The sequence below is a fragment of the Glandiceps talaboti genome, chromosome 4 (genome assembly GCF_964340395.1).
Source record: "Glandiceps talaboti chromosome 4, keGlaTala1.1, whole genome shotgun sequence".
Lineage (NCBI taxonomy): Eukaryota > Metazoa > Hemichordata > Enteropneusta > Spengelidae > Glandiceps > Glandiceps talaboti.
This window is the reverse complement of record NC_135552.1, coordinates 10,885,160-10,907,532: the sequence shown is the minus strand read 5'-3', so window position 1 is coordinate 10,907,532 and position 22,373 is coordinate 10,885,160. Positions and strand designations below refer to the sequence as shown.

Below are 22,373 nucleotides of genomic sequence, written 5' to 3'. Positions count from 1 at the left end.
CGTAGACTCTGCATGCTCTGTCGATGTCTCCATTTTGACTTCTGTTCGGCACATGTGATCCCCCTCATTTTGTTGTTGACAATCACTCGGGAAACATTCCTCACAATATTGTCTGTGAATGTCTAACAAATGTAAAGCAAAAATAGAACTTTGAACCTCTGAGTAGCCAATAGCTTTACTGCTATGCCAAACATCATAGGCGACATCTAGATCAATCTGTCTATCGATATCGCGCTTACTGATGGGCACCGCCATGTTTGTTCGGAATAAACCGTGGTGTATTGTGGGATAGTTGGAACTGTTGTATATTTTTTGGATTCACATTCACCGTCGGAGACATGGCAATTTTCATCTTCCCTTTCAGTGCTAATTCAACAATGTTATTAATAGTTCTCGAATATGTTCACATTCAGTTTACATTCTCAGGATACTGCGGGAGGATACTCCGGACTGCTCAAACGATATCTCTCTTGAAAGCCATTAATTACCAATTTTGATTTCCACTCACAGGAAGCATGCACATTTAGATGTGTCATAGAATGTGTAGTACTAGTAGGTTGTAGAAATCAAAGCCTATTCGTTACATTGCATACAAGAGAAGTGAATATCAATGGTAGGTATGTGCCCAGTGATGGAAATCCACAATTACCAAGCAATAGAATGACCTAATCTTTCATGTCAACTTTAAGTGACTTTTGATTTCCAATTTTGTATTGGTACATTTGGATTGATTTACCTTCGTTCATCAACATACTGCAATGTCTCTTCATAGTCCAGCAAGTTCTTCAGCTGCAAACAGATTTGGCCTAAAATGTACGCATCCGTATTCATCCCCAAAAATAAATACAGCTACCGGTATAATGATCTAGCAGTAGCGAGTGACTCTATTTGACATATGGAAATCTCGCCCTAACTCAGACGGTAAACCTGTGGCAGTTTGCGATAATTGATAAAAACATTGTGAAGATTACATGCCCTCCGCTCAGTACATCCTAATTTTGTTGTTGAGATGTCATGTTTATATATATGTATGAATGTAATCGTGTTCCAGATGAAAAGGTTAAAGGTTATTCAGAGGGTGTTATAACATGTATAATAATAGTCTTTAGAATTTAACAGTTGAAACATTGTTTGTAATTATAAGAATATTTCAAAGTTAGCCTTATATTCAGTCTGTTTTGTGAGTATTGATACATATATGTAGTCTTGGTTACCCATAGCAACGACTGGATATTATGTATTCTTCATTTTGTTAAATTCTTATTTCTTAATGTTTACTTTAAACTTCTTGTATTTTACTTATTTCATCTGTGCTTTGTAACCTTTATTAATTCCTCTTGGAATTATGTGTTTGAATAAATTACTCTTGCCACTGAGGGCTCCATCCCAGCTGTTATGTAGGGATGGAACCCTCAAGAGTCTGGCCAGTAAGTGAGACTAATATCTATGTTGCATCAAAAGTCAATGACAGTTGGCGTGAAATATCAGGTCAGGGGATGGGTACATTCTATTGCTTGGTAATTGTAGATTTCCATCATTGGGCACACATCTATCAGCTTTGATTTCTACTTGTCTACTACACACTGTATGACACATCAAATGCGCATGTGAGCGGAAATCAAAATTGGTAATTAATGGCATAGAATGTGAACAGAATGTGAACATATTCAAGAACTAACATTGCCAAATTAGCAAAGAAAGGGGAAGATGAAATTAGTACTGGACATTCGATCTCATTTGCATACGGTCAGAGTTGAATCACGTCAAATGGCCTCAAATGGCGCGCTATTTCAGGTGTTCCTTCGAGATGCTATCTACATAACAATAGTGTTATTTTTAGAATGCTACATGTCCAATGTTCCAAAGTCACTGTACAACCTACAAGTGACCTACTCGCATGTTTTGTACCTTCAAAAAACATAGTTTCACGTGAGATTTTTCATAATACCGTTTTGTTTGGTTTCAGATTTCTCAGTTTCACTTCCGTGAAGAAAACATACCTGTCGTAAAACGGCCTGGGCTAAGAGAAAGACGCACGGGCTAAGCATATCACTTACATTCGATTTGTTATTAAATTCTACACATGTACAGATGGTTTTCATTATCTTTTTATGGATTTTATATTATAAGAACATTCAAATCATCTTTAGTTTCTTGCATCCTGTTGAATTTTGTTATATTAAAGATTTTTGCCTGTGTTTTTGGAATTCTGTCGCAAAGAAAAATGTTGAATGGGAACTGTAAAATACCCTTGTACAATGATTGTATTGATATTGAAAATAAGTCTAGGGTAACGGTAATTTTGTATGTATAATGTCATTTAATACTCAAAGGTGTTCCTTTTTATGAAATATTTCAGTCAAATTTATTCAAATGTAACAGTTAATTTCACTTAGAATACAGTATTTTCTGGTGACATTTTCAGAGAAAAAAGAAGTCCTCTTGCATTCATGCCACTCATTCTTCCACTTAATAATACATATCCTTGTTAACAGGCTTTGTGGCATAAAAGTCTGTGTTATGGAGAAATCTTGAAAATTAACAATAGTATGTTAAATCACCAAAAATCACATAAAGTATGCTAATTATTGTAATCAATATGCATGTATTTTTGGAGAAATCTTGAAATTAACAATAAAATATTGAGTAAAATCACTCATTCTATTTTTATATATAATCCCATGAAATCAATGTTAGTTTTACGTCAAAATGCTCTGCGTATGATTCCACACACTAATACAAATTCGAGCTGGTAGGCGAGAATTTGTAGACCGCGGAATGATACGCGGAGCATTATGACGTAAAACTAACACTGATTTCATGGCATTATATATTTATCACATAACTAAGTATTCCTTCGTATTTTTCTAAAATTTAAAATCGTATTTTACAAATACTTCATCATTTCATTGCACTATATTCTTCATTGCGTATTAGAAAATGGTGCCTGACAGCTATGCAAATTACGTAATAGCGTGACCCGTCGTGAAGTCAAGCTTAGGGCGGCCCTTTTTATTTTTCTGTTTCTCATCTCCCGACCGACCCAAATTTGTAGCTCCGACATCAGAAAAAAAAAAGTTTTTTTATTTCCGACCGACCCCTGAGCACAGCAAAATTGTAAGGTTCGCCATGGCGTATCAGGCCAGTTCTGCCGAGGCCACGACCTTGCGACATTGGCCCCCTAAAATTACAAATGAAGCAATAATTTTCCCACCTTGCGTCGCTTTGGCGTATTCATTTTACGGCCGCGACATCAAAATTATCTAAGTCCACGGCCGGACCAGGCCAGGCTCTGACTCGACGTGAATCCCACAAGAAGTATACTGACTGCGTAAAGGAAAGTTTTGTTGACATCATATAAGATACAGTGACAACGCGCAGTTCTATTGTTAACATAAAAAATGCCACAAAAAGATCAACTTTGATAAACTTAATCTACAAATTAAAACATTAGAGGGATTAGATGAGACGTCGAAATGGACGTCTCTCGTCACACGTTTCGGTCTACTGTCACTGTCGTGACCTCTGACCTAATCACTGACGTGTGCGAAACACTGAACTTGCTACCGGAACATCTATCTGCCATGCCACAGCTCAGAAGCCTTCGTGAACCAAATTTATGGGACAGGTTGTGATTTTCATTTGTTGATGGGTTAAATTAAATGAGTACATGTGTATTTTGATTCCGAAAAAGCTGTGTTAGGGGATCGTGTTGCATGATGTTGACAGTGCTAGTGACACATGTGAATGTTGGGCACTGAATCAATGCGTAATCACTGGCATGGCCACTATAGACGGCCGATGCATGTGCGCCCGGTCAGACATGAAGAACGAACTTGTTGTGCAAATCAGAAAAAAAATAATGTAATATTTACAGAGCATCCCAACTTTGACTTTGTTGATAGTTTTAGTTAAAGATTCAAGTTCTGAGTTTCAAGGACACCTAATGTCAGCTTTCCGTATCATTGCAAGTTTACGGTAGGTAACTATGCTGTCATTTGATATAGCAGGACCAAATCATGATACACAGCCAGTAACGGTTAATTAATAACAAATAAAGTATTTTAAAGTTTGTTTGACTATTATTTGTAAGTTTTTCGTTCACATTTGGTACTTTTTAAAGTCAGGGATTTTTTTCCTTCAAAATGTCATGAATTTGAAGAGGGAATGATAAACACAGCAGTGTACTAACAATTTTAAAAATGAAACAAGTGGTTACAAGTTTAGGATTTCTCAAAGTTTTTATTCAATCATATGTTCACTGTGACTTATTTTGAAGTTGTTCATTGTCCTTGTCTGAAAAAAGGGAATTATAAATTCTAGCACTGCTATTCATTGATATTCAGATTAAAAATTGTGACTACCTGGCTGTCCAATCTTTCTAAACAATATATCATTTATATATATATATATATATATATATATATATATATATATATATATATATATATATATATATATATATATATATATAACTTAAAATTACATAATCTTAATTGCCTTCTTTTTCTAAGGTGTAATGTGTAGTACACAATTTTCAAAAAATAGCTTACTGGGAACTGTTATTATGAATGGAATTTTTTATGTAGTTAGGTAATGGTCTATACGTAATAGAATATCTCAGACCACAGTATCTCTATAGTGGTCTGAGATAATTTATATGAATATTTCATAGACAATAATAATTGACCCCACTCCCTGTCAAATGACCAAGGGGCCTGTGTCCCCACTTGTTGGAAACCTTGGCAGAACACCGCCGTCTAACCCCCCCCCCCCACCCATCCACCCACCCACCCCCTTTGTTACATCAGAGCAGCATGTGTCTTTCATCATGGCTGAAGCCGTTGAGGTTTGATGAGGGACAGGGCTCAAAATTAATACTGTCACGCGGTACATTTTGCTGCAATGTAATAATAGCTCAGAATATTTCCATCATTTTCAAAATTATGCTTAAAATTGGTAAAAGTCATACTGCATTCCTAATTTCTTGACCAGTTTTTAGCTTTAAATCAGTTGTATTATCAGGGAAATGACCGACTCCATAGCGTTTCATGACCCATGACATGCATGACCTTTGAAGACATTCCGATGTTTACATTATTACTTTTAATTACTTTTAAACAGTAAATCCCAAAGGGGTTCTGAGTTCTAGAAATGTTTACATGTTATCTGGTGGATTATTTTGACAAGTCACACTGAAGAAAAATGTTTCATAGAAGTAATGGTTTATATAAATGAAAATTCATCTAGCACACTGATGACAATCACGCAAGTGTTTCAAAAAGTTACATACTAAAGTTTAAATTGAATAACTTGAAAAAATTATAAGCAATGTCAGTGCCACTTTGATTAATAGGACGAATGTACTAGTACTCCTGATAAAATCATACAATAGTTCATGGCTACAGATATACACCCATCAGGATGATAAGTATTTGATCATCTTCTTACAAAGTTGTTCTACAGATCTAGACTTGTCAACCTTGCTAAAATGAAGGAAAGAGACTTGTAACAAGGAATTCAATAAAGAGAAGAGAAATGAAGTTGTATAGAGACTAACAGGACAGAAAGGACAGAGAATAGAACTGAAAAAATACATTTTTTTTTCTTGCCCCCTTTTTTTTTATTTCGCCCGCCCGACCCGCCTGACTATTCCATTGGAGATGAGAAACAAAAAAAAAAAAACCTCACCCTTACCATATACACGGTATTGGTCATACTATTTTATTGTTTCTCAACCAAAATTATCGGTTATAACCTTGCAATGTGCATGTAATATCAAATGTAAGTAGAATTTGTCTGAATACGACTTTTGTTTCCGTCATTTTAATCATATTTGCTCGGGCTGTGTAAGTTTGGAGAAAATCAGAAGTAAGCTTGCTGGCTGCTACATCAATAATCTACGTGATTTTAAGATAGAATAAATTTATCAAATAAAAATAAAAGTACCTCTACATATCAAACTCATGCCATCCAAGGATATATGTAATGTAATCTGTGCATTTACGTTTTGAAAGCACATAATTATTATGATAAACTTGATCGTAGCGTAGGATTGGCAGGAACACTCGAACAGTACGGAGAAAAAACAGTTCGGTAGAACAGGGGTGATATGCTGTGAAATCACCGTTTGACGTCACACAGTAGAAGATATGCACATATTTATGTGATAAAGATAATTAAACATGTACCTCAAATTACAATTCTTAGAAGCAAATCCTTTGAGATACAAATAAAAATCACCAAAATAACTTAAAATATGCTAATTATGGTAATCAATATGCATGAATTTATTTGTTTTGAGATTGTCCAGATAATGAGCAATTAATGTTTTGAAAAACCTACAAAATCTTGAAAATTGTCCACAATATAATAGGGCTACAAAGTGACTAAGTATTTTTATGCCAAAATATAACCACATGTTGTTTTACATAATATGCCTCATTGTAAGGGAGATCACTACCATGGTAAAAGAAAATATTCCTGACAAAAATGTAAAGCATAATAAAATGTTTATCATCTTAAATTCATTTGGCTAGCTTGTCACATGTCTTCTTATGTTGCTTTCTTTATCATGAAAACCTTGTCACAAACATATGATATATAATTATTTTCTGTGGAATGTAGATATTCAGTGTGCTGCATTGGTGAAACCTTTTCTTTAGTATGATTTCTGATAAGTGTCTTCGAGCAGTTACTTTGTTTAAACCTTTTGCAACAATCTACATTTTTCTAGCTTCTCTTTATGTTCTATCAGACTACCACTATATTTAAAACTTTTACCACAGTCTTCACACATGAAGGTGCTTTCATTTGTTTGGATTTTAATCCATGTTATCAGAGTGATACTTTGTTTGGATCCTTTCCCACACTCTTTATACACAAAGTCTTTTTGTTTTGTATGGATTCCTATATGGTCCTTCAGAAATAAACCTCTGCCACACTAATTACATACAAATGGATTTTCGTTTCCATGTTTCTGTATAACGTGTGTCTTCAGTGTTCCCTTTTGAGTATAGCCTTTACCACATTGCTTACATACAAATGGTCTTTCATTTATATGCATTTTTCTATGTACCTTTAAGTTACTACTGTCATTAAACCCTTTACCACATTCCTCACAAACATATGGTCTTTCATTTGTGTGGATTCTTCTATGTATCTTTAAATGGTTACTAGTATGAAACCCTTTACCACACTCCTCACATAGAAACCGTCTTTCATTTGTATGGATTCTTCTATGTACATTTAAATTGGTATTGCTATGAAACCCATTACCACACTTCTCACATACAAATGGTCTATCATTTGTATGGATTCTTCTATGTATCCTTAAGGTGCTATTGTTCAGAAACCTTTTACCACACTCGTTACATACTAATGGTCTTTCATTTGTATGGATTCTTCTATGTACATTTAAATTGCTATTGCTATGAAACCCTTTACTACACTCCTCACATACAAATGGTCTTTCGTTTGTATGGATTCTTCTATGTATTAGTAAGGTGCTGTTGTTATTAAACCTGTTACCACATTCCTTACATACAAATGGTCTTTCATTTGTATGTATCCTTATATGCGTCTTAAGTGTGCTGCTTTGAGTAAATCCTTTACCACATTCTTTACATACAAATGGTCTTTCATTTGTATGGATTCTTCTATGTCTGTTTAAATTGCCATTGTTATGAAACCCTTTACCACACTTGTTACATACAAATGAGCTTTCATTTGTATGGCTTTTTCTATGTATCTTTACATTTCCATTCCTGTTAAACCCTTTACCACACTCTTTACTTAAAAATGGTCTTTTATCTGTGCTGATACTTTGTTTTTCCAAATCACTACTTGTAGGAGAACCTTTACCAATCTCTGTCTGTCCAAATGACTTTTTGCTTCTCAATTTCATACCATGATTTCTAACTCCATTATGTTTGTTTGGGTCTACCAAAGTTTTACACAAACTATTATCTTTATTATTGATGTCTGAGTGTGAACTGTCTATCCTTTCAACACTATCTGCATGCAGTGTCACTTGAATGACTTGAGTTGGGGTAGGTTCATTGATGGGTCTTTCTGCAATAAAATGCCTATATTCAGTTTCACTTTTGTCCTCATATTCTACGCATTGAGATTGCTTGTTTGTTTGTTGATTATCATCACTTCTTTCTGTCTTTCTTGTTATGGAGTTCATCACATTATCACCTGTACTCCTATTTTGTGGAAAAGTGGTATTTACAGAATTGCCAGGAGCACCATGATTGTTTGTTCCACATTCATTGGCCCAGTCTGGTACACTTTCAGAATGGTCTTCTGTACTTAATAGTTGGTAATTATCAGCTGAATAGAAGTTGGTTTCAAGTTCTTGACCTGTCATCATATCCTCCGAGTCTTGTCGATACTCATCATCCATGGTTTCTGATTTCACATGAATTTCTTGTCCAGTTGTCACCTTCTCCGAGTCTTGTTGATACTGGTCATCTATGGTTCCTGGTTTCACATGGATTTCTTGACCTGCCATCACCTTCTCTGAGTCTTGTTGATACTCATCATCTGTGGTTCCTGGTTTCACATATCTATTTGGTCCAGTTGTCACCTCCTCTGAGTTTTGCTGATACTGTTCATCTATGGTTTCTGATGTCATGCATCTATCCTGTCCATTTGTAACCTCTTGTTCATCTTGTTGATACCGATCATCCATGGTTTCTGATTTCACATGTTTACCTTGTCCAGTTGTCACCACCTCTGAGTCTTGTTGATACTGTTCATCTGTGGTTTCTAATTTCACATATCTATTGGTAAAACATACATAGAAATATCAAGCAGATGAGCATTTTTGGTCATAGGTAGAAAAATCTAAGAATTGACTGACATGTTAGATTGGTGTGTGTGTGTGTAAACATCACTTTTTAATAACACATTGCTTTCATATACCCTTCTGTGAAAGGCTTAGACTGTCTCAGGGTATGAACTTTTGACCAGCATAGACCTAAATTTGCATGACAATGGGCACTATTTTTAGGACCTGGGTAATTAATGTTGCATGGTACAATATACAGTTCTACGAGACCAATGGAGGCTTTGATTGTGCATTTGAGAGTGCTTGAATCATTGAGACTACATTGAATTTGCAACTTTATGTGACAGTGACCTCATAAGGCAAAGTTAGACTTAAAGAATATCCCCAGACTATCCTACACCTAGTCTGTAAAGTACAAACTGTGATGCCCTCACACCTCAGTCAACCATTTTTAGATAGAGCAGGCCGCAGCCGAGGAGAGACATGACATACCCTGCAGTCTATTCTATACTATGACTGTTATATTCCTTTGCAGTACATGTAATTGCTACAACCAGTAATTATTGTTGCTAGCCATGCAGCATGGACTACAGCATTTTATCTGTGGTTGGGGAACCCCAATAACAAAAACTGGGAATATGGTAGGCATAATTCTCAATGCATTATACCCGTAACCATAACATAATTATTTGATTGGTGGAGAACCCAGGAAAAAATGGGAAACTCATGTAGATTATATATCTTCTTGCTGCCCTTAACAAAAATACTGGATTCAGGGACTAGTTGCGATTCACTTCATCACAATTACAACTTGTCCCAGTTCAACCTATCCCAATCTCACTTGGTCCCGCTTTCAAGTGTATACTAACAGTTATTTACAAATCTAAAGATGAATGGAGCCTGCAATGGCCGGAAAGTTTGTCATGTAGTGAAAACAATATCACAGTAGTACATGTTACTAATAATAGTTATAGTACATGTTACTAATAATAGTTATTTTAACTGCGATGCATAACAAACTATGTGTATAGCCACATCTGGCGTTTTGTATTGTGATAGACAAGGCAAGACATCGTAGTGTTTGATTACATTTTAAAGTAATTATTCAACTATGACTCGTATGAGCATGTTTTGAAAATTTGAAAGAATGAACAAGGGCGAAAAAAGTCGCCACCATTTTGCATCTTTTCGCGAAATAAATGAACGAAATGCAGACAATTAAGCTTACATACTTCACCGTAATAGACGTAGACTGTGGTACATCATCATTCAGGGTGTCATACTCTGTCGATGTCTCCATTTTGACTTCTGTTCGGCACAGATGATCACCCTCATTTTGTTGTTGACAATCACTCGGGAAACATTCCTCACAATATTGTCTGTGAATTTTTATCAAATGTAAAGCAAAAACACAGCTTGGAACCGCTGAGTAGCCAATAGCTTTGATGCTATGCCAAATATCGTACGCAACATCTAGATCAATCAGTCTATCTTGCTTGTTGATGGGCGCCGCCATGTTTGCTCGGAGTAAACCGTGGTGTGTTATGGGATAGTTGGGACTGGCTATGTATGCTCTGAAGGTCACGCTCGCGCGCATTTCGAAACTAATCTACATACTCATACTGGACGTTTACACTCAGGGGAACAATAGTATCGTCGAGGTACGTGTACACGTAAGTAAAATAAAATGACGTGATTTATTGACATATCAGTATCCAATGGCAGTTTTTATTATCTTTTTTTTTTTAAATGTTATTTTATATAATATAAGAACGTTCAGGTCATATTCGATAGTTTCTAGCAGTTTGTTGAATTATGTTACCTGAAATATTGTATATATTTTTCCATCCTTTTGGGTGGAGTGTCTATGATTTTTTCCGTCACTCACTCATTTTAAAGTAATTACATATACTGTATCGCTTGATATCATAAACACGAATTTCCGACTTTTAATTTATTGATATCTTAGTATTCGGTTGTCTTGGATATTGTAATGTAGAAATATATTAGGGAACGGAGGGTTTGGTTCTGGTAGTTCTCTTTTTGGAGGATGTGGTGGCCCTAAAAAGGGCCGTTTGGTTTGTGTATGCTGAGCATACAATTTACTTGGAGCTGGTGTACTTGGTGACGGCTTTGGTACCCTCACTGACGGCGTGCTTGGCAAGCTCACCGGGCAGCAAGAGACGTACAGCAGTCTGGATCTCTCTGCTGGTGATGGTGGATCTCTTGTTGTAGTGGGCAAGACGTGAAGCTTCAGCGGCGATACGTTCGAAGATGTCGTTGACGAAGCTGTTCATGATAGACATGGCCTTGGAGGAGATACCAGTGTCTGGGTGAACTTGCTTCATGACTTTGTAGATGTAGATACCATAGCTTTCCTTCCTTTTCCTCTTTCTCTTCTTCTTGTCGCCACTTCTGGCAGCTGGGGCCTTACCGGCCTTCTTGACGGCTTTACCACTTCCTTTGGGAGGCATTGTGAACGACTTGAGTAGATAGTTCAGAATAACCACTCATTGCAAACGACGTTTTATTTATAGCCAAACAAATGCAAATTAAAGATCCAAAATAGTAGGCGGGAATCGGACTGAACCTAAACTAAGACGTGACTTAAGTAGTTAAGTATACATAGGTCTATTGTCAGCCTGACCTATATGTTAAATTTTAAGCGTCGCGCCAACGCCATTGGTCCATTCGTTCGCGCCCTTCCTTTGATTGGGTAAAATTGATAACGGTCAGAATCCTGCCGGCAAGTATAAATACGGGTGTCTGAGCGGCAAATTCAATTATCAGTATCTGAACTACTGCTATAAACAAAAATGTCTGGACGTGGTAAAGGAGGCAAAGCAAAGGGTAAGGCAAAGAGCCGTTCCAGCCGTGCTGGTCTGCAGTTCCCAGTTGGCCGTGTTCACCGTTTCCTTCGCAAGGGCAACTACGCTCAACGTGTTGGTGCTGGTGCTCCAGTCTACTTGGCTGCCGTTCTCGAATACTTGGCAGCTGAAATCCTAGAGTTGGCAGGAAACGCTGCCCGTGACAACAAGAAGACCAGAATCATCCCACGTCACTTGCAGTTGGCTGTCCGTAATGACGAAGAGTTGAACAAACTTCTTGGAGGTGTCACCATCGCCCAGGGTGGTGTATTGCCAAACATCCAGGCAGTACTCTTGCCCAAGAAGACCCAAGCCAAATCCAAGTAAATCGTATGCCAAGCATACACAAACAAAACGGCCCTTTTTAGGGCCACCACATCCTCCAAAAAGAACTACCAAAACTTACGAAATCTAATATGAGAGTGTACATGTATGTATGTATGTATGTATGTATGTATGTATGTATGTATGTATGTATGTATGTATGTATGTATGTGTGTGTGTGTGTGTGTGTATGTATGTATGTATGTATGTATGTATGTATGCATGATAATGTATGTTGAGTAAATGTGTGTTTCACCACAGACTATTAAGAAGATCTATACTTGTATGTGGTTTAACTTTAAAAAAATAGTACATGGAGTACACCATGGTTACATGTTATGTCTTTATTGTAATATAACAGAAATAACACAATAAAAACAACAACAAAAGAAACATTACAGGACACAGACCAGAAACCCATAGAGACACAACCACTATGAATGTATGTATGTAATGTATGTATGTATGTATGTATGTATGGTTGTATGTATGTATGTATGTATGTATGTATGTATGTATGTATGTATGTATGTATGTATGTATGTATGTATGTATGTATGTATGGTTGTATGTATGTATGTATGTATGTATGTATGTATGTATGTATGTATGTATGTATGTATGTATGTATGTATGGTTGTATGTATGTATGTATGTATGTATGTATGTATGTATGTATGTATGTATGTATGTATGTATGTATGTATGTATGGTTGTATGTATGGTTGTATGTATGTATGTATGTATGTATGTATGTATGTATGTATGTATGTATGTATGTATGTATGTATGTATGTATGTATGTATGTATGTGTGTATGTGTGTATGTATGTATGTATGTATGTATGTATGTATGTATGTATGTATGGTTGTATGGTTGTATGGTTGTATGGTTGTATGTATATATGTAAGTATGTATGTATGTATGTATGTATGTATGTATGGTTGTATGTATGGTTGTTATTTTTTAATACATCGAGTAAATTATGTCTACATGCATGTTTAGACTCTCATCGGTGCCGTGGACCCTCATTGACTACGCATGGCTAATTATTTGTTGCCCCTCAGACCACTAACGACTTTTTAGTGGTATGAGGTTGCCCCAAGGCATCGCAATAACACGGAGCATCCAGTATTCATTAAACTTGTCAACAAATGTAGTCGATGAGGCCCCACAACGATATTCTAGTACAATCATGCGGTAGATATCGGTACATACATACATACTATAATCGCATACTGATATCGAGGGCCGAAGGACCGAGAGATAGAGGGCCGAAGGCCCGTGCCCTCGATATCAGTATGCGATTATAGTAGTATTGCGCCGGATCGGAGCGCGGCTAAGACGTAGGGAAAAAAGGCGCGAGCTATTGTCGACAGTCTAACAATACAGCTAATAACGATGCTACCGCGAAGATAGTCTTGCTGCTAGACGTTCGGGCTTTCTTCCGATACGATAAGCGAACGGAGTTCGCAGTACCAGTGAGGGCTTGCTCGGATGTTCCATCCTCGATAGTGATGTTCGGTCGTGTGTCGTATTGTATCGGAAGAACATTCGAGGTCCAGCAGCTAGACTACCGCGAGGACTGGTGAGAGCCTACTACATGTCTTAGTTGTAATCTCAGACCAAATTACTCGTCTGAGTTGTAATGTAACAAAAATCAGACCAGACCAGAATCAACTTCTTGGAGGTGTCACTATCGCCCAGGGTGGTGTGTTGCCAAATATTCTGGCAATACTCTTGCCCAAGAAGACCCAAGCTGAGTAAATCGTATGCCAAGCATACAGTAACCAAACGGCCCCTTTTTAGGGCTTGAACGGTATAAGAGGGACCATATGATTCTATGAATAAATAATATTTTATTATTTTGACTCCCGTTATCTCCTAGCCTACCTGTAGACTCGAAGGACCATCCCTACAGTACTACACTATTCGGGTTATCCTAACTGACATTTTGATTTCAAACTGTTTGAATTTTGCTGTCGGCAGTGTTCAAGGAATACAACAAAATCTTGAAAACGAAGGTATTAATTTGCTAACACAGAGAAACAAGTAGAAAACACCTTACGGAAAGCTTGAAAAGTGACTCGAAGTGTGAAGACAGAAAAGGGAAAGTCTTTCCACTACTGTGGTGTGAAGTAGCATGGAATATAGTCTTGCTGCTAGACGTTCGGGCTTTCTTTCGATACTATAAGCGAACGAAGTTCGCAGTGAGGGCTTGCCCGAACAGTCTAGCTAATGTCATTTTCAGACCGGGCATTCCATTGAGATTAGTGGGTTGGGCCATGTATGCATATATATAGTTTAATATATTCAATCTCTGCGTGCGGATGTTGACAAACACATTTATGTCATTACTATGTCTTATCAGTTAACAGTAATTGTGTTTGATGAGTGTGTAGACGTTGTCATTCACACATTTTAGTTAACGCATTGGTGGTTATTTTTACAAGCCCCTCCTTAAGATGAATATGCATGGAAAATTAGCTATTGTCCTCTGTTTGTGCTTGTCGCTAATACGGTTCTCTGATTGGCAGTTATTTATATCCTGATGACATTTGCTAGACCTCGGATGTTCCATCCTCGATAGCGATGTTTGGACGTGTGTCGTATTCTATCGGAAGAACATCCGAGGTCTAGCAGATAGACTACATGGAATACAGTATGGAACCGTTGTTTTCCTAAGGAGAATCGATCGGTACAAAACGCAGGTACAGGCCATGTCGGGGGATCGACTGAATATTTTGTTTTAGTTTCACATTCTGATCCAAAGATGTGAATCCGTCCTTATATTTGTTGTAGATTTTCGATTAGTTGTCGTCAGGTTATTTTATTATCTCAACAATCTTTCTCTCAATTATCTTTCTTTAAATTAAAAATCGCATTTTTCACATTGATTTCATATTCGTTCTTGTACTAGGTACTGGGTGCATTCAAAAGAAGGGAAAACAAGAGAAAACTTTGCCAATACTTTGGCCAGGGTGCACAGGACAACTACAGACACTTTTAAAATGATGCACATGAAAAGCAACAACAGTTGGCAGACACCCATGAAAAAGGGGGGGGGGGGGTCTGATACGATGCGTTTATTAGCAAGAGATTAGAGAAGACAATAATTGTGAACGTTCTTAATATTAAAGTATAAAAGCACATAAAAAGATAATAAAAACCGCCATTGGATAATGATATGTCAACAAATCACATCATTTCATTTCATTTTATACTTACACCTCGACGTTGCTATTGTTCCCCCAGTGGCCTAAGTCTGTGATCTAAAAGACATTAGCCACACATACAACTATCTGTAATAGCCACAAACTTTACTGTAGTCTCGCTGCCAGACTCGTGAATATCGTCCTTTAGCTTTGTAAGGCGCTGTATCACCCAATATGTAATAATCAACCGAAGTGAGGGACTTATTCCCTCACGTGACTTCGTCACCTCATTACGTGTGCAGACAAAGGGAAAAGGACGAATAATTAATTTTGTTCTCGCGATGTTTATTTTCTCTAAATGTCAAATAAATTGTTAAATATTGCTATCATAACTATTGTTTCCTCTCACTATTTTTCCCTATTTCCTTCCGCTATCAATCACTCTTATCCGAGTTTACCAGCTATGCAGTAGATTGTTAATCCGAACAAACTTTCAACACAGGGGCTTCGCACTTGGAAATATGCCGCAGTGAGTGTAGTCTCGCTGCCAGACTCATGACTATCGTCCCTTAGCTTTGCAAGACGCGGCGAAGCCGCAGAATTAAGCGAGATGGGGCACTAAAGTCCCTTAGACCACAGACACAGACAAGTAACTTGTCCGTGCTTAGACTAAAGTGCTTTTATATTGTAAGATTAAGAACGTAAACGCGTTCGCGTCGTTTTCTCTAGTTTCTAGCTAATAGGCGTATTGTATAAGTACCCCAGTTATATGTCAGTATTTTGCTAATGTCTGGAAAAACTCTAAGATTTCAATCATTGCAACTACCGTTGCTCCTTTCGGCGAACTTTGTAGCTTTTTTTATTTACAATACTTTTTTTATATTTTATTTTGTATGACTCAACATCTTTCGTTTTACTTTTTATTTTCTTACGAGGTATGCACAGAAAAACAAAGCTGGTGGTTCTAGAGGAGGACCCAATCTGATTAGATTGGCGGAGGCTGAGGTAGTGAAATCGTTACAGTGACTGCAGTTAGGACAATGTAATGTGGTAAACATGCTTGCTTTCCATACTGTGCATAAATCAAACCGTGATTTTGGGCGAGGAACTCTGATGATGTGGCTGGGGAAATTGGGTAGTGTCCCTAGCAGAATTTTGAATATTTCATATATTTTCGATCATATACTCACTCCAACGTATATGATACAACTATGGAATATAGAGCGTTGCGGTTGCTTGCATGAAGTGAGCTTCAAGCAGAGACAATTTAGGTAAAGACAACAAGATAAGTGACACAAAACAACAGCCGGTGCCTCTGATGTCGGTTGACCGAAAGCTTTATGACTTTGTTTATATCTGTCATGTTCTAAAATAAACTCCCACGGTGTTCTAGGACTGTTCATGCCGTCAACGTGACTTCCTTTACTGCTGATAACATTAGATAAGATTGTACAAGACGCACCATAGCACATACCATTTCTCGGTAGGGTTGGTCTTTGAATTTTGAAATGTTACATCTTAATGTTGGTGAAATGAAACCGAGTGGTGTGTATTTTTGATTATGGAATGTTTAGTTTATTACAAAATAATTGGCAAGAAATAGCATTTATTACTTAGATACACATACATTAGTGTTATCAATGCCGACACAACACACAGCCAAAATGGAATGAGCGATGGGAAGAGAGATATAACTTACGTGCGTATACTGACAGCAAACTAAGGCCCGTACACCACACACGTGTTTGTACAGTCACATAATGTGTCGACCCGAATTGAAGTCATCTTTTTGCAAATCAGAGGTAGCAAAGATGTCGGAATTACATGTACCAAGCGAGGACAACAGTACATGATTTGGTATAGCATGTTTACAGAAGGCATTGTTTACCCTTGCATGCCGATGGGAAAGCCAAAGTCAATTATCTACATGTCGGACAAGCAGTTGGGTTTGAAATAATGATAAATTGATAACATGTCGAGTATTTTTGTTCCAACTCTTCACAACTTTTGAGCGTATATTTACATGAACCATTTTCCGAGGGATGACTTCATTTTGTAAAAGTAATGCTACGTGTGCGCCTGCTGGATAACAAAATAAATCATTCGAAGTACATGAATAGACAAAATAATAAATCCATTTCAATACTGATTTCAGTGATCAACAAATAACATGTTGTATGTAGCTTGAATTATAATAAGATGAAGTTGTTACTGTAGTTGTTGTTGTTGTTGTTGTTGTTGTTGTTGTTGTTGTTGTTGTTGTTGTATATGAAATTGTATTTAATATTATACATCATAATGGTATGAGTCTCTGGTATGAGCCACACTGTCCCATTTGATCATTATCACATGCAGTGTCCTAATCAGTAAACAGAGTGTGTCACCGGGGATCCTGTGGTGTTTATACTTTGAAAAGTTACCGATACTGATTATATTGTATGTCTTTGCTTGAAACTTGTCTCATTCTTCATTGCCACAAGCAAGCAACCGCAACGCTGTTATTTCCAAAGTTGTATCACAAACACGTATTTCCCACCATTTCATTTGTATTTTAGTAGTCTGTTGTCTGCTCTTGGATATGTCGAAATAAATTACGGAACGAAGGGTGTGGTTTTGGTAGTTCTCTTTTTGGAGGATGTGGTGGCCCTGAAAAGGGCCGTTTGGTTTGTGTATGCTTAGCATACGATTTACTTGGAGCTAGTGTACTTGGTGACGGCTTTGGTACCCTCACTGACGGCGTGCTTGGCAAGCTCACCAGGCAGCAAGAGACGCACAGCAGTCTGGATTTCTCTGCTGGTGATGGTGGATCTCTTGTTGTAGTGGGCGAGACGTGAAGCTTCGGCGGCGATACGTTCGAAGATGTCGTTGACGAAGCTGTTCATGATAGACATGGCCTTGGATGAGATACCAGTGTCTGGGTGAACTTGCTTCATGACTTTGTAGATGTAGATACCATAGCTTTCCTTCCTTTTCCTCTTTCTCTTCTTCTTGTCGCCACTTCTGGCAGCTGGGGCCTTACCGGCCTTCTTGACGGCTTTACCACTTCCTTTAGGAGGCATATTGAACGACGTTGATCAGTAGTTCAGAATAACAAGCTATTGACAACGTTACTGTATTTATAACTAAAAAAATGCAAATGAGGGATCCAAAAAGGCGGCAAGTAAAACGAACGCAGACGATGCATAACAAAGGTACTTAGTTCTGCATATAGCTTTTGTCCTCTTGACCTATGTGTTAAGTTTTAAGCGTCGGTTATAAGCGATTGGTCCATTTACCATAACATGGTATCCGATATGCGATAAGGCGTTCCTGGATACGATTCTGCCCACGGGAAGTGTTTTTTTTGGCGCTCAAATCATAGTCCCTATATTCGTTTAGGGTATAAACTCAAATACAATCTTGTCTTAGTATGGGTCAGTGACCCTCATTCTATTTCAGTGTCCTTGGACGTATGGCAAGAATCACAGCTCTGGCAAAAATACAAAATACACACATGTAGTTGTATGTGATTCTAATGAACGTTATATTAGTCTTACCACACACCTTTTAAAATAGGATATGTAGGGTCTGTTACAACAAATAATGTAGTATACAATCGTTAATGTATCAACCTGATATTGTAGTAAATATTACTGATAATGTAGTAGCTAATCGATAAAGTATAAACCTGATACCGTAAAAAAAATTACCGATAATGTATTAAAATTAACCGACACTTTATCAATTGACCGATAATGTAGTAACTGTTATAAACCGATAGTGTAGTACTAGTAAACTTTTTACAGATAATGTAGTAACATTGTATAAAAAATGACCGATAGTGTATCAACTCAAGTTATGCAATACGTATTGTATTCAAATTTGGAAATATCGACATGAGACTCTTTATCAGTGTAGAATTTGTTACAATTTGAATGAAACTTGTACTGTTGCTACATATCCCTATACAATTCCAAAGCAAACGTGCACATCTGGTCACAGCAAGGTGGTATATATAACCATGGAAGTATGGTATGGCCTATGATATGTCGTAGCCAGTCTCTTCAACTTCACGTTATAGTATACAGCGCCACAGACAAGGAATAAATTCATCCTTGCCTGTGATAGAGCTGATATACGTCTACGATATGTAACAATATGGAGTGGGTGACTAGGTTAAGTCAATTTTAACACAGACAAGTAAGAATACTTTGTGATTTTAGATATGATAAACCATTGGTAGTTAAATGCATGTAGGTACAAATGTACCGTGCATGACCCATTGAGTCAGTTTCGAAATGTTTTTGAAAATCGGAATTCTAGAGGAGTGAGTAAATGTTTCCCCGTATAAATAAAAGCGTCACTGCTCACTTTTTTTCTTGATCGGCTTGCTACTGTCTGCACCTTCAATCTCAGCCGTGTTATTTCCACTTGACGCACTTGTATCCTCCGCTCCATTGTCCTCACCACTACCTTCGCCATCTTCCGTTTCTTCATCTTCATCTACATCTACATCTACGTATACATCTTCCGCTTCCTCTTCGTTTTCATCTCCATCTTCAATGTCTTCATCACCAGTGGTTTTGTCGTCAATGGGAGGTTCGTCTTCAGACTGGGTTTTATCGTCAGTCGGCCGTCAGTCGTCTCCTCCCTCTATCACCTCAGCATTGTCTTCAACTGGAGGAGCACTAGAGGCATCAAGAAAACGCATAAGTCAATTAAAAGAAACACACTGCAAGTAAATATAAACCTGTTTACACCTGTGTATTGGATTTTGTTTCTAGGGTCCTGAACAATGTGTCGTCGTACTAGTACTCGTATTACTATATATATATCAAGTGATCTCCATTCTCACAAAAAACAAGCTGCTTCAAGTAGTACAACTCCTGACGATATAGTGATCACCAACCCGAGGCGTCAAAGCTGTACACAAACTTTACATTTTCTTGTCGCATCTTTAGCGTACTGCTTTACCTTTTCTTTACGAGTAAAAATGCAGTAAATGTTATCATAAGTTAATGATTGCATTGTTCAAGTTCTGTTAGTGAGGATTGGCCAAATTGTTTGATGGTTTGAGATGTTGTGTTGTGTTGTAGATTTAAACCACGGTATTGTAAGCGCCCCCAGCGACAATTTATTTCGATATTTCCTGGCTTGTTGAGTCTCATTTGTGAAGACCACCCATGATGTGCCCTTTTATCATAAGAACATGGACGACTTTCCACTTGAATGGTATTCCCTTACTCTGTTGGATGGGGTTGGGAAGTTATACACCAGTCCTGTATATCTTTATAGAATACAAAACGAATAAGGGTGATACTTGTGTGTAAACAAAATATATTAATTTCTAGTTTACCTAAATTCTGTTTTTCAATTGAAGCTAGAATTAACATTTTATTCACTATGTATAGTTCTATTTTATCTGAATTTTACTGTTTTACCTTCTTTTTTCTACACATTTCTTAGTTCAGCCCTAGCAGGATTTGTTCACTGTAGAGTAAACAGATATATGTGTTGGTGAAGTTTTTAAAGTTATTTGTAAAATCGGTTATATTAATTTATTTTATGAGCCTAGTTTCCTGTCTGTCTGTCTGTCTGTCTGTCTGTCTGTCTGTCTGTCTGTCTGTCTGTCTGTCTGTCTGTCTGCCTGCCTGCCTGCCTGTCTGTCTGTCTGTCTGTCTGTCTGTCTCTCTCTCTCTCTCTCTCCCTCTCTCTCTCTCTCTCTCTCTCTCTCTCTCTCTCTCTCTCTCTCCCTCACTCTCTCTGTCCCCATGTGTGTGTCTCTCACTAGAAAACTACCAGTTGAAATGTTAGCTCAGCTGGTCAAAGCGCCGTGACTTGAATTCAGGGAGCGTGGGTTTGACTGCATAATTATACATTTATTTCCACGACTTCGTGTTGTGTATGTATGTATGTATGTATGTATGTATGTATGTATGTGTGTGTGTGTGTGTGTGTGTGTGTGTGCGTGCGTGCGTGCGTGCGTGCGTGCGTGCGTGCGTGCGTGCGTGCGTGCATGCATGCATGCATGCATGCATGTATGTATGTATGTATATATATATGCATGAGTTATATTGTAAATGTGTCATGCTATAAGCTAAAACATACTCATCTAACACAGTGTCACTTTCATTTGAGTTTTTTTCATATTGAAGTGAGTGATGGGTGACAAGGAGAATTCGCCGCTATTTATTATATTGTTGTAATCATTTCTATGAGACAATTGAAAGGGCAGCGCAAAATGAGAACAATGTCCGTGTATGGATAATTGATACACGTTCAGTGAAGTGTCAATTAAAAACGTATGTTGCCAATGATTGAAAGTTTATATTAATTTCGATGTCAGCGTGCTTCGAATAATAGCAAAACAAAGCGTTATCAATACAATGGTAGATGTCAGTGAAAAGAATATTGTAAACAAGTACCATACCCTCAACATCACCATTGACGTACCAAGTGTCACGACAATTAAAACAAACACCCTACCCTGAACACCATGCACCGAGTTTTGTATGTGCTATGGAAGGTATAGTCATGTCAAGGTGTCCATTTTATCTTTCTCATCGCAAGACCTTTAAAATGATAAGTTGGTTGGTCGGCTTAGAAAAAAAAAGAATTAAACGTGTATACATGTTGGTGATGCTTTCCATCCATAGTTGTATAGTTTGGATGCCTCATCAGTTAGAAATGATTAAAGTGAGGGTGTAAAATAGCAACAGTGAATGTGAGCATTTTGAATCACCTTTAAAGGTCTCGTATTTAACGATAAACGATAATTTTCGTCCAGATAAGTATATGCTTGAACTGTCACCATCTATATATACCACGAATGAACTTGTGTTTTTCTTCTGCTCTGGCCATCAGTTTTTAGACATTTTGCCAGTAAAATATATAAGGTCCATTGGGTCATGATGAGAAACAGGGCTACCATCAGCACAGCCACAGGGGCATTTGTTGTAAGTATATTAGAGCGTGGTTTGTAGCTGCAAACTATATGACACCACCCTTCTACCAAAATTTTCCTTTACAATAGAACATAATTCAAACTATGCAAGATGCATAAATTGATGACAAACTTAGATGATAAGATAAGATTGCTGTTTGAAAGCGAATACAACACTTGTAATGACATTCATCACAACTACTGCAGGCGTACACACTTGTTTCTAATAACGGAAATATAGCGGAGTAAACGTGTGTTGATGTGTCGACATTCATAAAGACACAACTTTTATTTTGCCTTGTTCAGG

General features: G+C 37.4%; 3 protein-coding genes and 1 pseudogene across 3 annotated transcripts in view; 1 reads left to right on the top strand and 3 right to left on the bottom strand.

The window, feature by feature from the left end:
- The first annotated feature begins 3,514 nt into the window (after nucleotides 1–3,514).
- Nucleotides 3,515–11,991, top strand: LOC144433568 (histone H2A-like; annotated as a pseudogene).
- Nucleotides 6,913–22,373, bottom strand: part of LOC144433567 (uncharacterized) — a 70,948-nt gene continuing 55,487 nt past the window's right edge. Inside the window, exon 3 of the mRNA XM_078121886.1 lies at nucleotides 6,913–7,805. Coding sequence (XP_077978012.1) covers nucleotides 6,944–7,805 — 862 coding nt within the window. The 3' untranslated portion in view covers nucleotides 6,913–6,943. The remainder of the gene's footprint in view (nucleotides 7,806–22,373) is intronic.
- Nucleotides 10,900–11,271, bottom strand: LOC144433927 (histone H2B, gonadal-like). Its single transcript, XM_078122336.1, has one exon. The coding sequence runs from the start codon at nucleotides 11,269–11,271 to the stop codon at nucleotides 10,900–10,902; it is 372 nt and encodes a 123-aa protein (XP_077978462.1).
- Nucleotides 17,832–18,203, bottom strand: LOC144433919 (histone H2B, gonadal-like). The gene has a single exon (XM_078122323.1). The coding sequence runs from the start codon at nucleotides 18,201–18,203 to the stop codon at nucleotides 17,832–17,834; it is 372 nt and encodes a 123-aa protein (XP_077978449.1).